Source organism: Littorina saxatilis, linkage group LG5, assembly GCF_037325665.1.
Source record: "Littorina saxatilis isolate snail1 linkage group LG5, US_GU_Lsax_2.0, whole genome shotgun sequence".
NCBI lineage: Eukaryota > Metazoa > Mollusca > Gastropoda > Littorinimorpha > Littorinidae > Littorina > Littorina saxatilis.
The window spans coordinates 40,533,076-40,550,575 of NC_090249.1; the positions used below are offsets into that span (position 1 = coordinate 40,533,076).

The window sequence follows — 17,500 nt, forward strand, 5'->3', positions numbered from 1 at the left end:
TCTCCTTATCCCCCCACCTCCTCTCTCTCCTTATCCCCCCACCTCCTCTCTCTCCTTATCCCCCACCTCCTCTCTCTCCTTATCCCCCACCTCCTCTCTCTCCTTATCCCCCACCTCCTCTCTCTCCTTATCCCCCCGGCCACCTCCTCTCTCTTTCAAGACATCACAAACTTAGTGGATGACGACATTATTTGGTTCTTCGACGAAAAAACAGAAATGCCGCTGGAAAAAAAAGTTTTTTTCGGTAGAATAAAAAACGCTGGCGCTGGACCCGAGTACTCTTCAGAATGGCTCGCTCCCCCAGTATGAAAGTTTTTGTCTTGTGCACGTGGATTTAAAAAAGAAAAATAAAATTTTTATTTTTTATTTTACTCAATTAAAAAAATTATTAGAGTAAAATAAAACATTAAAACGTTCATAATAAACAATAGTAAACAAGAATTTAAAAAAAAAATTAGACCGCTCATGCCGGGAATCGAACCCGGATCACTTTGGCCATAGTCGGACGCGCTTTCCATCAAGCCATTGGCAGTGAACTCAAATGACTAGACTGCTAACGTTGCTGCTTCATAAAATTAGGTCGCGCAGTGGCACACGCACGCAAAGCACGCACGCACGCAAAGCCTGGTTGTCGCTGGCTGACTGGGCGGTTCTATGAGCCCATGAGCGATACGCATGCTTTTCATGACGCACGCGTTCGGCTGTTCTATCAGCTCAATGGCTGGCTGTCGCTCCGATTGAATTCCTCCAACCGTCAAGAACTTTTGTGTTTTTTGGGGTATTTAGGTCCCAGGTAACATTATGAAGTTTTAATACGATCAATCGGACCTATTATCAAGTTAGTGTATCAACTTTTGAACGAACTTCGCCCAGTAGTTTCCCAGCAATAAGCTGTTAAGTCGAGACAGACAGACACGCACACACACACACACACACACACACACAGAGACACACAATTAAAGTCTGCTGGACCCTCCTACTGCGTACTCGGGGATAACCCAAGTTCTGTCATCATCCGCCGAAGCAAATTGTCTTACCCATGTATGTATGATGCTATGCGCCAGTGATGTATGAATGCTATTTATTTTTGTTTTTATCACACAGCAAGCTGCTTTCCTCGTGTATTTTTTATGTTCATTCATGTATTGTACACTTGGCAATAAATTATCTATCTATCTATCTAAACCCTTTTTACGCGGAATAATGTCTGGAGACTTTTCCGCGAAATGTTTTGCTTTCCCTTTTTCTAAGGAATAACTTTTCAAAGTATTTCCGCGGTAAATCTAATATAATGCTCCGACAAAGAAGCGTTCACTCCCCCTCACTTCACTTGCACGATCACGCTTGCCTCCCTTACATTCACGCCACTCAAACTCATCTAAATCACGCTCTCTTTGCCAACCACCACTTTACACATTTTTACAACGTTCACAATCACTTTACTCACAATTCACTCGACTCACAGTCATTCGACTATGCTAAATTCACTCATACACACTTCGATGGTGTTTTCTTCCGTCATGGGCACTTTACTAAGACTCACTTTACTCAGACGCACATTCACACTCACATTCACGTCACTCACATTTACTCTCCCTTCACTCACATTCCCATTACTCCAATTCTATTCACACTCACTTCATTCACATTCACTCTACATTTCCTGAACACACACACACACACACACATACACACATACACACACACACACACACAAACACACACACATACACACACATACACACACTCTCTCTCTCTCTCTCTACTAATTCTCCACACACACACACACACACGCACACACACACACACTCTCTCTCTACTCATTCTCCACACTCACACTCACCCTCTCCTCTGGCTTGCAGACAGAGATGGGCTGCAACGACGCCTTCCACTGCGTCTCGCGCAAGATCTCCGAGGCTTTCGGCCACTACGGGAGCTTCGTGGGTCGCCACCCGGTCTGGTTCGTCGTGCTGCCTGTGCTCATCTGCGGCGGATTGGCCGTAGGCTTCATGTTTCGACATGACGAGACCAACATCGAGGCCCTCTACACGCCCATCGGCAGCAGGTCGAGCATGGACAGGGAGAGGATCAAGGAGATCTTCCCTGACGGGACAGGGGACTACTACAACCCTATGAACCTCAACGACCACCCGTTAGGCGGTATCGTTCTCTTCAGGCCCAGAAACGATACGAATATCTTGACGCCGCACTCCATTGGCGAGATACGGGAGTTCGCTGAGGTGGGTGGAATGGATTGCCGATGTGTGAATGTTTGTCGTAGGGGTTAAATGAAGATGGGGAGAATAGTGTGGTCCCGTGTTAACTGTGAATGGTGTAGGCTGATGAGAAAGAGGAATAACAGAACGCTTTTTTATTTGCCGTTAAAGGTCTTCTACTTTTTTCCCAGTCGATGCACAATTTGCAATTATTTCTGATACCTATGGACTATGGTTGACGGAAAGAAAGAAGTAGGAACACGGGAAAACCCTTCAATGGAAAGCCTATATGCACAGTTTACTCTTTTTTCATGAAATCCTTAACGAGATCGCATACATCAAACGTTGATAAAAGCTATTGAAGTCTTGAACTACTCAATGAAGAAATACCCAGTCAAGTTCCACCCGTCGAGAGTTTCAGAAAAATAGAGAATACTACATGTGTCGTTCCAGATTTACACGAGTTTTGACTAAATGTTTTAAGGTTCTAAAAATTCTTTCAGGGAAAACATCAAGGGCAAAGGTGTTTCCATAATGACGTTTGTCTCGGTGACTGGCATCATTCGCAGTGGAAAAACAGATCCCTGCCAGACTAGTTTTACATGATCTAGCTCATTCACATGAACTGTGGTGAACGATATTGTTATGCCATGAGTCTCACAGGTATATAGGATAAACGTTCTTCTGTCATGGCAGAAAGTACAACAGTGGAAGACAGAAACGGCCGAGGGCGAGCCACTGACTTACCAAGATGCGTGCGGCAGACTGGAGGGCACGTGCGAGGTGTGGGGAGAAGTGGTGCTCAGGCCTGAGTTCTGGCAAGCTTACGAGGACGGCACTCTCACCTTCCCCTTCTGGGAGTCGCCATGGGGTATCGTGGACCTGTCCGTTTGGCTCGGCAGTGTCAACAGGTAAACAACATTTATGACATACGTTCTTGATAGCTTATTTTGATGATAACTAATTAATTTGTCAATGATTAAACGTTCCAACAACATACCTTTCTTGGTTTTTTTATTCTTGATTTGATGATGATTTGTTAAATGATGTTGTTCTGGCTCAGAATTGTTGTTGTTGATAATACAAAAAAACAAGAGTGGTATAATTAAAGGTTCCTTTAAAGGCATAGAAAGCCGATGAATATACACGCTAATTGCTTTACCCAGAGCTGGAGACAGACTAAATTAAGTTCCCTGCAAAATATTGTGGTCTAGGAGCCCTTAAATGTTGAGATATTTGAATTTTTATTTTGATCTAGATGGTCCTATTTATAGATTTGGCAACACATGTAACGTTGATGCAAGGGAGCTAACACCGCGGCTTTGTTGACATCCTCACTTTTTCAGAGGCTAGAACAAGCTGTAATGCATGTATTATGGTCCGCGCATGGTGACACATCGTCATTATATGGTCTTATGGTGCGTTTGACATCGATTGTGGGCAAACTACACTTTGTAAACACGGGAGTGCGTTAGACGGTATGCCTTTAACTAAACAATGTTTATTCTTTTTATTCTGAATTTGAAACGTTAACAGTATATCTGTTTTTGTTGTTTTTGTTGGTGTTGGTTTTTTTGTTGTTCACATTTCAAGGTATAGTATTACAACATTCATAAGTCACCCCACTGAATCTGATATTATGATCTTAGGGACATTTTTAATTAACACGGCCATTCCTGCTTTTCTAGTTCTGTCTTTATCACAGAGGACAGAGGTGGACTTTATCCCTCTTCGTTTTGGGTACTTATTTCATCTACAGGGCGGAATGTGCTCTTGGTGCTAGCTTTCTGTCTTCTCTCTCTCCATTTTATACCTCCTGTCTTGCCTAACTGCTATGCTATGCTAACTTGGTTTTTCTGTCCCCAGAACTAGTGTCTATTTGGGACATGACGTGGTTATAATTTATGTTAGGAGTCTAACTGCATTCGTCTCTGTCTCCGCCTAAATGCATTCGTTTCTGTCTCTTACCCTCACAAACCGGAGATGGACTTTCTCCCTCTTCGTCTTTGGTTCTTATTTCTTCTGAAGTAATGTGCTCTTGGTGCTAGCTTTCTCTTTCTCTCCATTTTATACCTCCCGTCTTGCCTAATTGCATTCGTCTCTATCTCTTTTACCCTTACAGAACGGAGATGGACTTTATCCCTCTTCGTTTATGGTTCTTATTTCATCTGGAGGAATGTACTCTTGGTGCTAGCTTTCTGTCTTCTCTCTCTCTCCATTTTATACCTCCTATCTTGCCTAACTGCATTCGTCTCTGTGTCTTTAACAAGCATTCCAAATCTCTGAGATTTCGCGAAAACAAAATACAAAACAAAACAAAACTACACGCGATAAATGCTAGTTTATCCCAGGTGAGAGGGACAAAATAGTCGGTTTTTTTTAAATGCACATTATATATTTCACCAGAGGGGGTTAAATTCATATTTACAAGGCCAAATTATTTCAGCTACGCGCCCCCCTGGACCCCCGGCGTTATTTATTTCCTTGAAACTCACTCATCCTTGCCGAATGGATTGCCCGATTTTACCCTCACAGGACGGAGATGGACGTGGTGCTGACAGCAGGCGCCATCAAGCTGTCTTTCACCCTGCGCCAGGACAGCCAGGAGAAGAAGGAGCTGTCCTTGGAGTGGGAGCGAGTCTTTATCGACAACATGCAGGCACTCAACGACACTTTCTTCACCCACCTTCTGTGTGCCTTCTCGTCGTCACAGTCGATGGGATCTGAACTAGACAGAGGAACCAAAGGTAAGGAATGTGCTCTTGGCGCTACCCAGAGATCACCTCGGCGGAGGAAAGAGCTCAGTCGGTAGCGGCGCTGGCTTCCAAACCAGTTTTCGCTTTCGGTGTGGGTCCGATCCCAACGTTCGGCGAGGGATTTATTTCCCAGAGTCAACTTTGTGCAGACTCTCCTCGGTGTCCGAACACCCCCGTGTGCACGTACGCATGCGCACGATAAAGAACCCAAATTCACAGCGAAAGTCTCAGGGCTTGAAAACATTAATACACGCATGCAGGAAGAAAAAGGAAAAAAACAATTGGTAGCGCCGTATACTGTATGGCAGCTCGCTTTCCCCAGGGAGAAAGCAGTCCGAATTTCCATGAGGGTAACCGCACAGGACTATATGAATCGTATCCTTATCCTTATCCTTATCCTTAACCTAGGCTGTCGATTTTTGGTACTAGTCCAAGTGGAGGGATGGTCTTAACCAATGTGAAAGACGGGGCATATCTGAGATGACAAGCTGAATCTTGTTCACGGGAGGGAATATGCTTTACATGTGCTATCTTGCAGGTGAACGTTTACGATGAACATCGGTCAAATTTAAAGTGGAAAAAAAAAAGATTGGACTACCTTTGTCCTTTTACCTTTTCATCATGGCAATATTTTCTTCTCTTTCTTTCGCAGGCGACATCATGTACTTCTCACTGACCTTCACTCTGATGATCACCTACGCCAGCATCGTCAGTTCGGGTGGAGACTGTGTGTCGACGAGAGCTCTGCTGGCAAACGCCGGAGTGCTGGCAGCCACAATGGGAATCATGGCGTGCTTCGGCCTCTTCGCATTCATCGGCCTGGATTTTGTCAACATCGTGGGCGTCGTGCCTTTCCTTGTTTTGGGTATATATTGAAACTGTTTCTTTTCATTCTGGAAAAGCGCCTGAAAAACAAAGAAGGCAAAACTATATTTTTGTCGTAGTTGTTTTATGCACGATGAAAAGGCGACGGTGATAATAAGGAGGAAGAAGACGGACTTAAGGTGATGATGATGATGATGACGATGACGACAATGCTGATGATGATTTACTTCGATGGTGTTGATGGGAAGGAAGAAGAGTGTTCCACTTTTGAACTCCCTTTCTGTAACTAGTTTTGAACAAGTGTGATATAGTGGAAGCAAAAGGTGGCACATGGTAAAAACTAGTGTTCAAAACTGGTAACAGAAAGGGTTTTCAAAAGTGGATCACTTCCATTTATGGTGCAGCAAATTAGCTAACACTGCTTACTAATTCGTTCTACCCGTGACAGGTATCGGGGTGGACGACATGTTCCTGCTGATGTCGGCGTGGAGCGGCACCCTGGGTGACCGTGAGCTGAGCGTGCCCAAGAGGATCGGGTCCACCTTCAGGGCAGCGGGTATCGGCATCACCATCACCTCCATCACAGACTTCTTGGCCTTCGCCATTGGCTCCACCTCGGTCTTCCTCAGCGTCAGGAACTTTTGTCTCTACGCCGGTCAGTGATTGCAAACCTCAGAAGAGAGACTAACTGACCGATTGACCGACTCACGAATGTTTATTAAAAAGAAAACATAAGACATAAGATGCAATACATAGATCATTAATAATTTATTGTCCAAGGGTGAACGATTTTAAGGCACAGTGTTTGCCATCCTGTCCACGAAAAACAAAAGAAGAACAATAAAATCGAAATGCAAAAAAAGGGGTGTGATTGTTTGTGTAAGAAGCTTAGTTCGATCTGTAATGAAACGAACCTCATACGCTTGTTCTCACTCTGTACTGTTAACAGTTTTCATAAGCACGTGCAACGGAGCCAATTTTTCAAACATGTGATTCTATTCTCTTACAGGAGTGGCAGTGCTTTTCTGTTACATCTGTCAGGCCACGTTTTTCGGTGGCTGCCTGGCACTGCACGGGCGGCGCGTGTACGCGGGTCGTCACACCCTCACGTGCAAGAAACTCCGCGCGCGTAAGGACATGAGCGAGGAGGGACAAAAGTGCTGCAATATCTGCATGTGTGGAGGGGCGACTCCGGGCGACGAATTTGCAGACGAGAGCCCCTTTGAAAAAGGTGCGGTATCTGATTTGGTACCCAGTTAATTGGAGCGTAGTGTAAGTCGGTAAAGGGGGTTGGGCAAGGCACTGCCAAACAAAACGAAGATTTAACTACCCTGAGAATTCGACCCAAGTGGTCTGAGATTCCATGACCTACTTCCGTTTTGAAGGATACCTATGTTCAGTTTATTGGAGACATCAGATCGTAACTGACACATGGGTTTATTTTGAAATTCAGCCTTGCAAATCGCAAAGAAGAGAAAGGATTTTAATCGGAATTGTGTTTTGGTCATGAACGTATTATTTTACCCTCAGGATTGGGTGGTGGAGGTATACACAGAATCTTGCATTGAAGAGATTTCAATAGTTTCACAAAGACAAAGAACAAACACACTCAAACATGCCGTCAAGGGACACTTAATAAATAGCATGTTATGGTGACCTTGGGGGAAGGAGGGGGGGGAGTGGGTTTTTTTTTTGGGGGGGTGGGGGGTGGGGGGGGTGTATGTTCTTGAAGGGAAGAAAAATAAGGGAAAAAGAGGAGAAAAGAAGAAACAAAGGTTGCCAACTGCATCCGGAGTTCCCAGTCTTTGCATCACTTTAAGAAGTATATTTGACTTCCATCGCAGGTCCCCGAATTTTGCTACCCAAACTGGTGCTGTGGAACCCCTTCAAGGCGTTCGTGATTGTGCTGTTCGCTGGCTACATTGGCGTGTCTGTGTGGGGCGTCATGAACCACCTGGAACAGGGACTGCGGCTCAAAGACCTCGTCCTCGACTCTTCCTACTACCACAAGTAAGGCTTGTTTTGCGTGAAAACCTTGACTTTGAAAGTGGTGCAGAAGGTGGGACAAAGGCTTGAAGGCCGGGTAGCTCAGGTGGTAGAGTACTGGACTTGCGATCCTAAGGTCGAGGGTTCGAATCCAGGCAAACTTCATGTAAAGACTAAGAGACGGTATCATTGTCCCGAACCCGTACCACCACAGTGGCACGTAAAAGACATCGGTCATTCTGTCATAAGAGCAGGTACAGCAGATTACACCTTAACACGCATACACCTGGGTGTCTCATCTAAAGTCGGGGTAACACCCAGAAACATGCCCCTAATGGTTTCACCGTGAGGGCGTAAAACAACATTTATCCTCACAATCGGGACAAAGGCTTGTCTGACAAACAAATAAACAAACTAAACCAAACCATTCACAGATGATCGTTTTGTACTATGCATTCTGAGTCGTCATAGTATGGCACACCAGTTCAGGAAAATTCAGTCAGGTGCTTTGTTATCGTTTAAAAAGCACTGATACCAACATATCTATACTGTTGTATGTGACAGTGGTTGCTTTGTGACGTCAGCATTTCCACTCTGCAAAGAGTGGATATACAAAGATGTTCCGATGGTAATGTGCACAAGTATACCGCATTTGTATTTGTATCTTTCTTCTACATTACACAGCATTAGCCAACTCTTTGGCGAGGGTTTTCGTCCGCGATGATTACGTTCAGTTTTACGCCACATATTGTTCCCTTATCTGTTTCATCAAATGTCTAGTGCATGGCCCCTACCAACAAAAGTGTAGGTAAAACGTGTACACACATTTTTCACAGGTTCAACACATGGGACGAGGAGGACTTCGGCGTGGCGTTCCCCGTGGCCTTCGTTATCACGGAGCCCATCGACTACACGGACCAGGCCACGGTGATCAAGATGATGAAAATCATGCACAAGGCCCGCGACGATCCGGACATCTCGCCCATCGGCACGTACTGCTGGTTCATTGACTACATCTTCAGCCCCAGCATGGACATCTCCAGCCAGGAGGGCTTCGTCAGGGGCCTGAAAGAAGACTTCCTGCCCAAGCACATCAGGTACCATAACGACGTGGTCTTCAGCGCTGACAACACGTCGGTGATCGCCTCCAGATGTCACGTGTTCTCCAACAACGTCGTTGAGTCGACGAAGCAGGCGGAGCTGATGATTCGCATGAGGGATCTGGCCGACAACGCTCCTCTCCCCACCTTCGCCTACCAGCCGGCATTCGTCTACTTCGAGCAGTACGTGATGATCATGCAGAGCACCCTGCAGACCGTGGGCATCACCTTGGCCGTCATGTTCGTCATCACCTTCATCTTCCTCGTCCACCCCACCATCGTCCTCCTCGTCTTCATCAACATCGTCATGATCATCGTCGGCATTTTCGGCTTCATGGGCCTGTGGGGCCTGACCCTGAGCTCCGTCACCATGATCCACCTCATCATGAGTGTGGGCTTCTCTGTGGACTTCTCCGCCCACGTTTGCTCCGCCTACATGCTCTCCGACGCCCGCACGCGCAAGGAGCGCGCAGAATATGCCCTTGTGCACGCCTCGGGACCCATCCTGAATAGCGGACTGTCTTCCTTGATTGGTATCGCGGTGCTCGTCTTCTCTGATTCCTACATCTTCCAGTCTTTCTTCAAGATCATGCTGCTGGTCATCGGCTTTGGTGTGCTCCACGCCATCTTCCTTATCCCCGTACTGTTGTCTTGGATAGGTAAGTAGCTAGAAAAGAGGTGAGGGTGGGAGGGTCGATAGATGTGCAGGGGTGTATGTGTTCGTGTTTGTATGTGCGTAAGAGCGCGTGTGTGTGTGTGTGTGTGTGTGTGTGTGTATGTGTGTGTGTATGTGTGTGTGTGTGCCTGTGTGTGCATGTGTGTGTGTCTGTATTTCTGTCTGTCTCTCTCTGTTAGTCTGTCTCGGTATGGCAGCGAAAAAAAGAAATGATGTACAGCTCCTGTCCATGTGCATAAATAACTACATGTGTGTAAGCGTGCATGTGCTTTCTAGGTTGGTTAAGGGTCCTTCCTTTAGTCGAGCAGTGTCCGTGTCTGGGCACGCGGGCATGTTGTGTGCGTACTAACATTGCGCGCGGTACATGGTAGCAGGGAAGTAAACCTCAGTGCTTCGTCAAAGGAGTAAGTTACGTTTACATTCGGGATCCATTTGCTTGTGCGCAGTTCACAACTCTTGACCATTGTTTCCCCCTCAGGTCCCACGAACAGCGGTGCAAGCGAGAAGACGCTGTCCTCCAAGCACGGACCCTCAAACGGCAACCTGCCAGCCAACGGCAACGTGTCGGCGCTGGGCTACAAGAAACGCGGCTCCACCAGCCATCACAATGGAGATGCCAACGGGGTCAACGCCAACGGCAAAGGAGGAGAAATGGACCTCAACGGAACGGCCCGGAGACCCTCCCTGCTCGACGCGCTTGGCTACATGGGAACTGACAACAAAGGATTCACGGATTTGTAAAAGGCTTTTGTCGATGACGATGAGTGTAGGAAATCAAGAGTCGAAGAGACCGGCTGGTTGTGTGATTGACGATGAGGCCTTTGTATAACGCTCGGTTATGAGAGACGACCGAGGATTGAATATACCGTGATTGAGACGATGGAGTCGTTTTGTAGGGACGCACTTTCGATGATTTGTTGATGGTGGTCAAACGTTGCTGCGGAGAGACGTTCGAGGCAACAAGGTTTTTACTGCATTCACAACATGTTTGTGGGAATCACAACTGAACAGATTTTTGAACAAGATGCTAGTTCATTGACTGTAAACTTTCAGTGATAACAATTAAGCGCTGTTTTGTTCATATGTTGTAGACTGTATTATATTTTTCTACTCGTAGGAATATTTATAGCATTTATGAATTTACTAAGTTAGGAGCGATTGTTGAGGAGATATGGGGGTGGGAAATCACATATCTCTAAAGTCGCATCACTACAACAACAGGATATTCTCACAAAGGGGCGATCTTGGAGACTTGTATTTGAGACGAAAATTACCTCTTAGTAGTTTACTATCTCTCAGGGCTGCTGACAGAAAATGGCATGTCTGTTCGGTCGCCTAAAAAGTTCGCGTTTTCTCACGGGTACTCTTTCTAACTTCTGCAAACTTTTAGGATATAATGCACATCTTTTCAAACGTTCACTAAGGCAATTAAACATGTATGTATTCTAGATCTGCGATGGCTTAATTAACAATTTTCTCCGCATCATGGCGCATGTGTACATTTGGGTCATGATGCGAGTTACGTCCGCTGACAGGCCTTCTTCTGTGAGCAAGAGGTAGTGTTTAATCAGTCGGACTTTGGCACCAAAATTGTGTCCGTGCGGTTATAAAATGAAGGTCCTATCCAAACTCTAAAAATAGAGTATTCAAACACATATCTGTACACGCTAGAAAGAGAACCAAATCTAAAATTCATAAGAAGGATAAAATATGACAGAAATATTGTCTGGGGTTACGTGTTCACGTCATGCCGAGAGTCGCCGAAATAACTTATTTCTAAACGTATTTGAAGCAATCTATCTTTACCCTCACTTTTGAACTTGCACAACCCACTTTGGTGAATGTATTGCCATGTACGTAGTCTTGACTTGTTTATGAGTGTGAACAGGCAACATAAGCGGATCCGATACACCCACAAATGGACATTTCGCAATAAATCAACCAAAACCACAGTGAAAGTTGAACATAACTGACGGAAGTTAGTCTTGCACTTCATTTCCCCTTTTTACATTAGTCAAGTTTTGACTAAATGTTTTAACATAGAGGGGGGAATCGAGACGAGGGTCGTGGTGTGTGTGTGTGTGTGTGTGTGTGTGTGTGTGTGTCTGTGTGTCTGTGTAGAGCGATTCAGACTAAACTACTGGGCCGATCTTTATGAAATTTGACATGAGAGTTCCTGGGTATGATATCCCCGGAAGTTTTTTCTTTTTTTCGATAAATACCTTTGATGACGTCATATCCGGCTTTTTGTAAAAGTTGAGGCGGCACTGTCACACCCTCATTTTTCAATTAAATTGATTGAAATTTTGGCAAATCAATCTTCGACAAAGGCCGGGGTTTGGTATTGCATTTCAGCTTGGTGGCTTAAAAACTAATGAGTGAATTTGGTCATTAAAAATCGGAAACTTGTAATTAAAATTATTTTTTTATTAAACGATCCAAAAACAATTTCATCTTATTCTTCGTCATTTTCTGATTCCAAAAACATATACATATGTTATATTTGGATTAAAAACAAGCTCTGAAAATTAAAAATATAAAAATTATGATCAAAATTAAATTTCCGAAATCGATTCAAAAACTATTTCATCTTATTCCTTGTTGGTTCCTGATTCCAAAAACATATAGATATGATATGTTTGGATTAAAAACACGCTCAGAAAGTTAAAACGAAGAGAGGTACAGTAAAGCGTGCTATGAAGCACAGCGCAACCGCTGCCGCGCCAAACAGGCTCGTCACTTTCACTGCCTTTTGCACTAGCGGCGGACTACGTTCAGTTTCTTTCTGTGAGTTCCACAGCTTGACTAAATGTAGTAATTTCGCCTTGCGCGACTTGTTTCTTCTTTTGTGTGTGTATTTGTTATTTTAGTGTTTTCGTATGTTGTCGTTAATCAATGCAAACCTTATTTTTGTGGTTTCAGGCATGCAAAGTTATTGCGCACTCTCAACTGGTATCACACTTTTAAATGTTTGCACCTGAATATTGCTCATTTTATACCTCGTGCAAGTTGTAATTTAGAGTTGTGCTTCGATTTTGACCAAACTAAAACAGGTGACGATCTTCCAAGAGTGTGTATGTGCGTGCGTGCGTGCGCGCGCGTGTGTGTGTGTGTGTGCACGGTGTGTGTGTGGGTGTGTGTGTGGGTGTGGGTTTTAGTGCGTGTGTGCGCGTGCTTGAAAGAATAGGTGGGAAACATTCGTTCTGAGATTTTGCACCAGAATAGCAGGGGAAGCAACAACCTCCTTAAACAAGAGACCTCCTTATTAAGATTTTTAATAATCAATCTGTACCCGCTTTCCCAAAACTTTGATCTGTTCTGTATCAGCATTAACGATTTGATCCTGTCTGTCGACAAACGAAGAAGTACTACTCAAGCTGAACTTAAATAAGGAATTTAAACACCCCCCCGCCGCCGGCCCCTTTCTCGTTTAACCATTTGAATGTATGCTTGTGTGAATACTGGTTTTTACTGAACAAACATCAGATGCTGAACGTTTTGCGTAGTACTATCACTTTTTGTCATATATTTAACATACCGCATTTGTACAGTCTCTGTTTTAAGATTATGATGACAAAGCTATTAAAAACATATAATTTATCTAAAACCGTCGTCTCATATATTTTGCAGACATGTGTGTAATCTTTTCCAAACTTTAAATAAAAATAAAAAAATTACAAAAACAAAACTATAACCCTGGAGAAGGGTTCTTGTTTACAGAAAGAGGTTAATTATACAAGAGTAACAATTTTTGAAATTGTTTTGAGCGCTCTATTAAAAACCATTGCCATTGTATTTTTGTATTTGTTTGTATTCTATCATAGCTAGTTACCTCTATTTTCATGTACAGTCTCAACTTTATCGATATGTTGCGTATTATGTGAGTTTTAGGGGTTACCATTACTTACGTCAAATTACTCTTGGTGTATTTTGGAGTCCGATTTTGTCCCTTGCCTTGGTACGATTCATTAAACAAACCGTGCTACTGGTTCACAGAGAGCGAGAGAGAGAGAGAGAGAGAGAGACAGAGAGAGAGAGAGAGAGAGAGAGAGAGAGAGAGAGACAGAGAGAGAGAGAGAGAGAGAGAGAGAAAGAGAAAAGAACACGGTAATATTTCTCAGTGTGCGTCATTGACGGTGCATGTGGGCTCCAACGTCTAAAACAGGTAGACCCTGTACCGTGACGTGTTAATGACGTATTTTGCGGGAAAGTGACTGGCAAGTGATGTCTTCTTTGAGCTTACGTCGGTAAAAAGACCAATTTATCGAAGTTCTGTGTATAACAATGAACCGTAACATTTAGCTGACTGGCGTAGGGGAAAGGCTCCTAATATGGACCGGCTCCTAATATGGACCACCTCCTGTTCTGACAAACTAACGGCGCTAGAGCGCTCAAAACAATTTCATTCGCTTTATTCACCCTCTCTGGATAAGTTGCACATGTCAAAACAGTTGCAGAAACACAAACCTCAAAACCGTTAGGCTTTTTCGCTTTTTATATTTAGTCAAGTTTTGACTAAATATTTTAACATCGAGGGGGAATCGAAACGAGGGTCGTGGTGTATGTGCGTGTGTGTGTGTGTGTCTGTGTGTCTGTGTGTGTGTGTGTGTGTGTAGAGCGATTCAGACTAAACTACTGGACCGATCTTTATGAAATTTGACATGAGAGTTCCTGGGTATGAAATCCCCGAACGTTTTTTTCATTTTTTTGATAAATGTCTTTGATGACGTCATATCCGGCTTTTCGTGAAAGTTGAGGCGGCACTGTCACGCCCTCATTTTTCAACCAAATTGGTTGAAATTTTGGTCAAGTAATCTTCGACGAAGCCCGGACTTCGGTATTGCATTTCAGCTTGGTGGCTTAAAAATTAATTAATGACTTTGGTCATTAAAAATCTGAAAATTGTAAAAAAAAATAAAAATTTATAAAACGATCCAAATTTACGTTTATCTTATTCTCCATCATTTGCTGATTCCAAAAACATATAAATATGTTATATTCGGATTAAAAACAAGCTCTGAAAATTAAATATATAAAAATTATTATCAAAATTAAATTGTCCAAATCAATTTAAAAACACTTTCATCTTATTCCTTGTCGGTTCCTGATTCCAAAAACATATAGATATGATATGTTTGGATTAAAAACACGCTCAGAAAGTTAAAACAAAGAGAGGTACAGAAAAGCGTGCTATCCTTCTTAGCGCAACTACTACCCCGCTCTTCTTGTCAATTTCACTGCCTTTGCCATGAGCGGTGGGCTGACGATGCTACGAGTATACGGTCTTGCTGAAAAATGGCATTGCGTTCAGTTTCATTCTGTGAGTTCGACAGCTACGTACTTGACTAAATATTGTATTTTCGCCTTACGCGACTTGTTTTCACTTTTGGCAGCATTCACTCTAAAATTGCCGCCTAAAACGGACTCGTTTCTGTCCACAGCCAAAGCTTTCATAACACAAAAATGGCTATATATGACAGCTAAGACAGTATTTGTTACATTTTAACAGTGAGTACCCCGAGTTTCTACTGCAAAAAAAATATAATAGCAAAATCTCAAAGTATGTGCGAGTCCCCTAATATGGACCACCTTCAACAAATCGAAGAAAATAAAAACTAAAGGGAATTTTAATTAATTCATTAAGAAGCTTGCTGAAAATAACCTATAACTAGCCCTCGAGATTTCAAAAAAATATAACAAAAAGTCTTTTTTTTGTGGAAGTTGATAATTTCACTTATTTTCACTCTGTTTTTTATAAGCTTCTTCAGTTTCCTGGTGTGCTTCAAATAATGCTCTCATCAACCCGAAACAGCTAAATCTAAAGCATATTTGAATAAGTCTGACTTGCACACTAAGTTGTATCATGTTATTTTGAAGTATAGGGGGCTTTTTATAGTGATTCGTGAAGGCCGCTTCACTGGTCCATATTGGGCGCCCAGGCTCCTAATACGGACCACTTGTGATTTTTTCTGTATTTAATTTTTGCTGAAGGTCTATCAAAGCTATTTCACTCTAATTAGGCCTAACTGTTAAACTAAGAGAGAAGAACTACCAACCATAAAATGAAACTTCGTCGCAAGAAAACAAGCTAGTTATCAGCAATAAACAAAAAGTGGTCCATATTAGGGGCCCTTCCCCTACATATTTATGAAAGATGAACGCATCAGGCTCTAAATAGGCCTACACGTGTTTGTAATAAACTGGCCTCTTTCGCCGAAGGAGACAATGTTTGTTCATTTTCTGTAATAAAGTGAGCGTTTATGATAAGACGAATGGCTTTTGTGTTGATGTTGAAAGTGAGTGTCGTTTTGGATGGAAAAGGCAATTCGTGATATTTCTCTGTTTGTGTCGCAGGAAGACCCATCTCTGTTCTTCTGTCGTCTGTACTCTGTTTTCCGTCGACCGGAACTGGCTACAATGCACGCACGTTTTCTCTAACACAATCACACACACACACACAGGCACACACACACACATACAAACACACACACACACACATACACACACGCGCACACATACACAAACAAACAAACACGCACACACATACACACAAACACACACACAAACACACACACAAACACACACACGCACATACACACACACATAAACACACACACACACACTAACAAACACGCACGCACGCACACACATACACACATGCACACATACACTCACACACACACCCACACACATACACACACATACAAACACACACACACACACACTGTCTACAATGCACGCACGTTTTCTCTATCACAATCACACACACATATACAAACACACACACACATACACACATACACACACGCGCACACATACACTAAACAAACAAACACGCACACACATACACACAAACACACACACAAACACACACACAAACACACACACGCACATACACACACACATAAACACACGCACACACACACACACATACACACATAACAAACACACACGCACGCACACACACATACACACACGCACACATACACACACACACACACATACACACACTCACACTCACACACACACATACACACACATGCCCACACTCACACACACACACAGACACACACACACACACACACACACACTGTCTACAATGCACGCACGTTTTCTCTAACACAATCACACACACACACACACACATACACACACGCGCACACATACACACAAACACTGACACACACACAAACACACACAAGCACATTCACGCACACGCACAAGCACACGCACACACATACACATACACGCACAAGCACACACACGCACACACACACACATACACTTACACACACACACACACATACACATACACACGCACACACACACTCACACACACACACACACACACACACATACACACACACACACACGCACACACACACACATATACACACACACGCACACACACACACACATACACGCACGCACACACACACACACACACACATACACACACACACACATACACACACACACACACACACTCACACACACATGCTGTACGGAGCAAACAGTGCCAGGTTTCTGTTCCCATCGGTCTCCCGGGAAGTCACATTTAATAGTTGTCACATTTGTCAGATGCGCGGCATCGTCAGAAAGACTTACGCCGTCAGTGGTACATTTGACACTCGGTCTCGCGTGTCACACACACTGACAAATGACTTGTGTCAGTCTTGTGGAATATATAACAGCTACTTGTGGTTTCAGCGTCATGCCCTCATGGGTGAAAGTCGTTGCTTACACTGTTCACAGACCTCGATCAGTACATTACGACATGTAGGGGCAGGGTCCCGAACATGGACCACTTTTTCCATTTAGTCAAGTGTGTGTGTGTGTGTGTGTGTGTGTGTGTGTGTGTGTGTGTGTGTATGTGTGTGTGTGTGTGTGTGTGTCACTGTGTGTGTGTGTGTGTGTGTGTGTGTGTGTGTGTGTGTGAGT

General features: G+C 43.7%; 1 protein-coding gene across 1 annotated transcript in view; it reads left to right on the forward strand.

Moving 5' to 3' along the window:
* The window catches only part of LOC138967114 (patched domain-containing protein 3-like), a 24,631-nt gene extending 8,803 nt beyond the window's left edge, over nucleotides 1–15,828 (forward strand). Inside the window, exons 2-10 of the mRNA XM_070339595.1 lie at nucleotides 1,863–2,240; nucleotides 2,913–3,127; nucleotides 4,752–4,963; nucleotides 5,625–5,837; nucleotides 6,246–6,452; nucleotides 6,807–7,028; nucleotides 7,642–7,807; nucleotides 8,620–9,542; nucleotides 10,038–15,828. Of these exons, the coding sequence (XP_070195696.1) occupies nucleotides 1,869–2,240; nucleotides 2,913–3,127; nucleotides 4,752–4,963; nucleotides 5,625–5,837; nucleotides 6,246–6,452; nucleotides 6,807–7,028; nucleotides 7,642–7,807; nucleotides 8,620–9,542; nucleotides 10,038–10,300 (2,793 nt within the window). The 5' untranslated portion in view covers nucleotides 1,863–1,868 and the 3' untranslated portion in view covers nucleotides 10,301–15,828. The remainder of the gene's footprint in view (nucleotides 1–1,862; nucleotides 2,241–2,912; nucleotides 3,128–4,751; nucleotides 4,964–5,624; nucleotides 5,838–6,245; nucleotides 6,453–6,806; nucleotides 7,029–7,641; nucleotides 7,808–8,619; nucleotides 9,543–10,037) is intronic.
* Nucleotides 15,829–17,500: the final 1,672 nt, after the last annotated feature.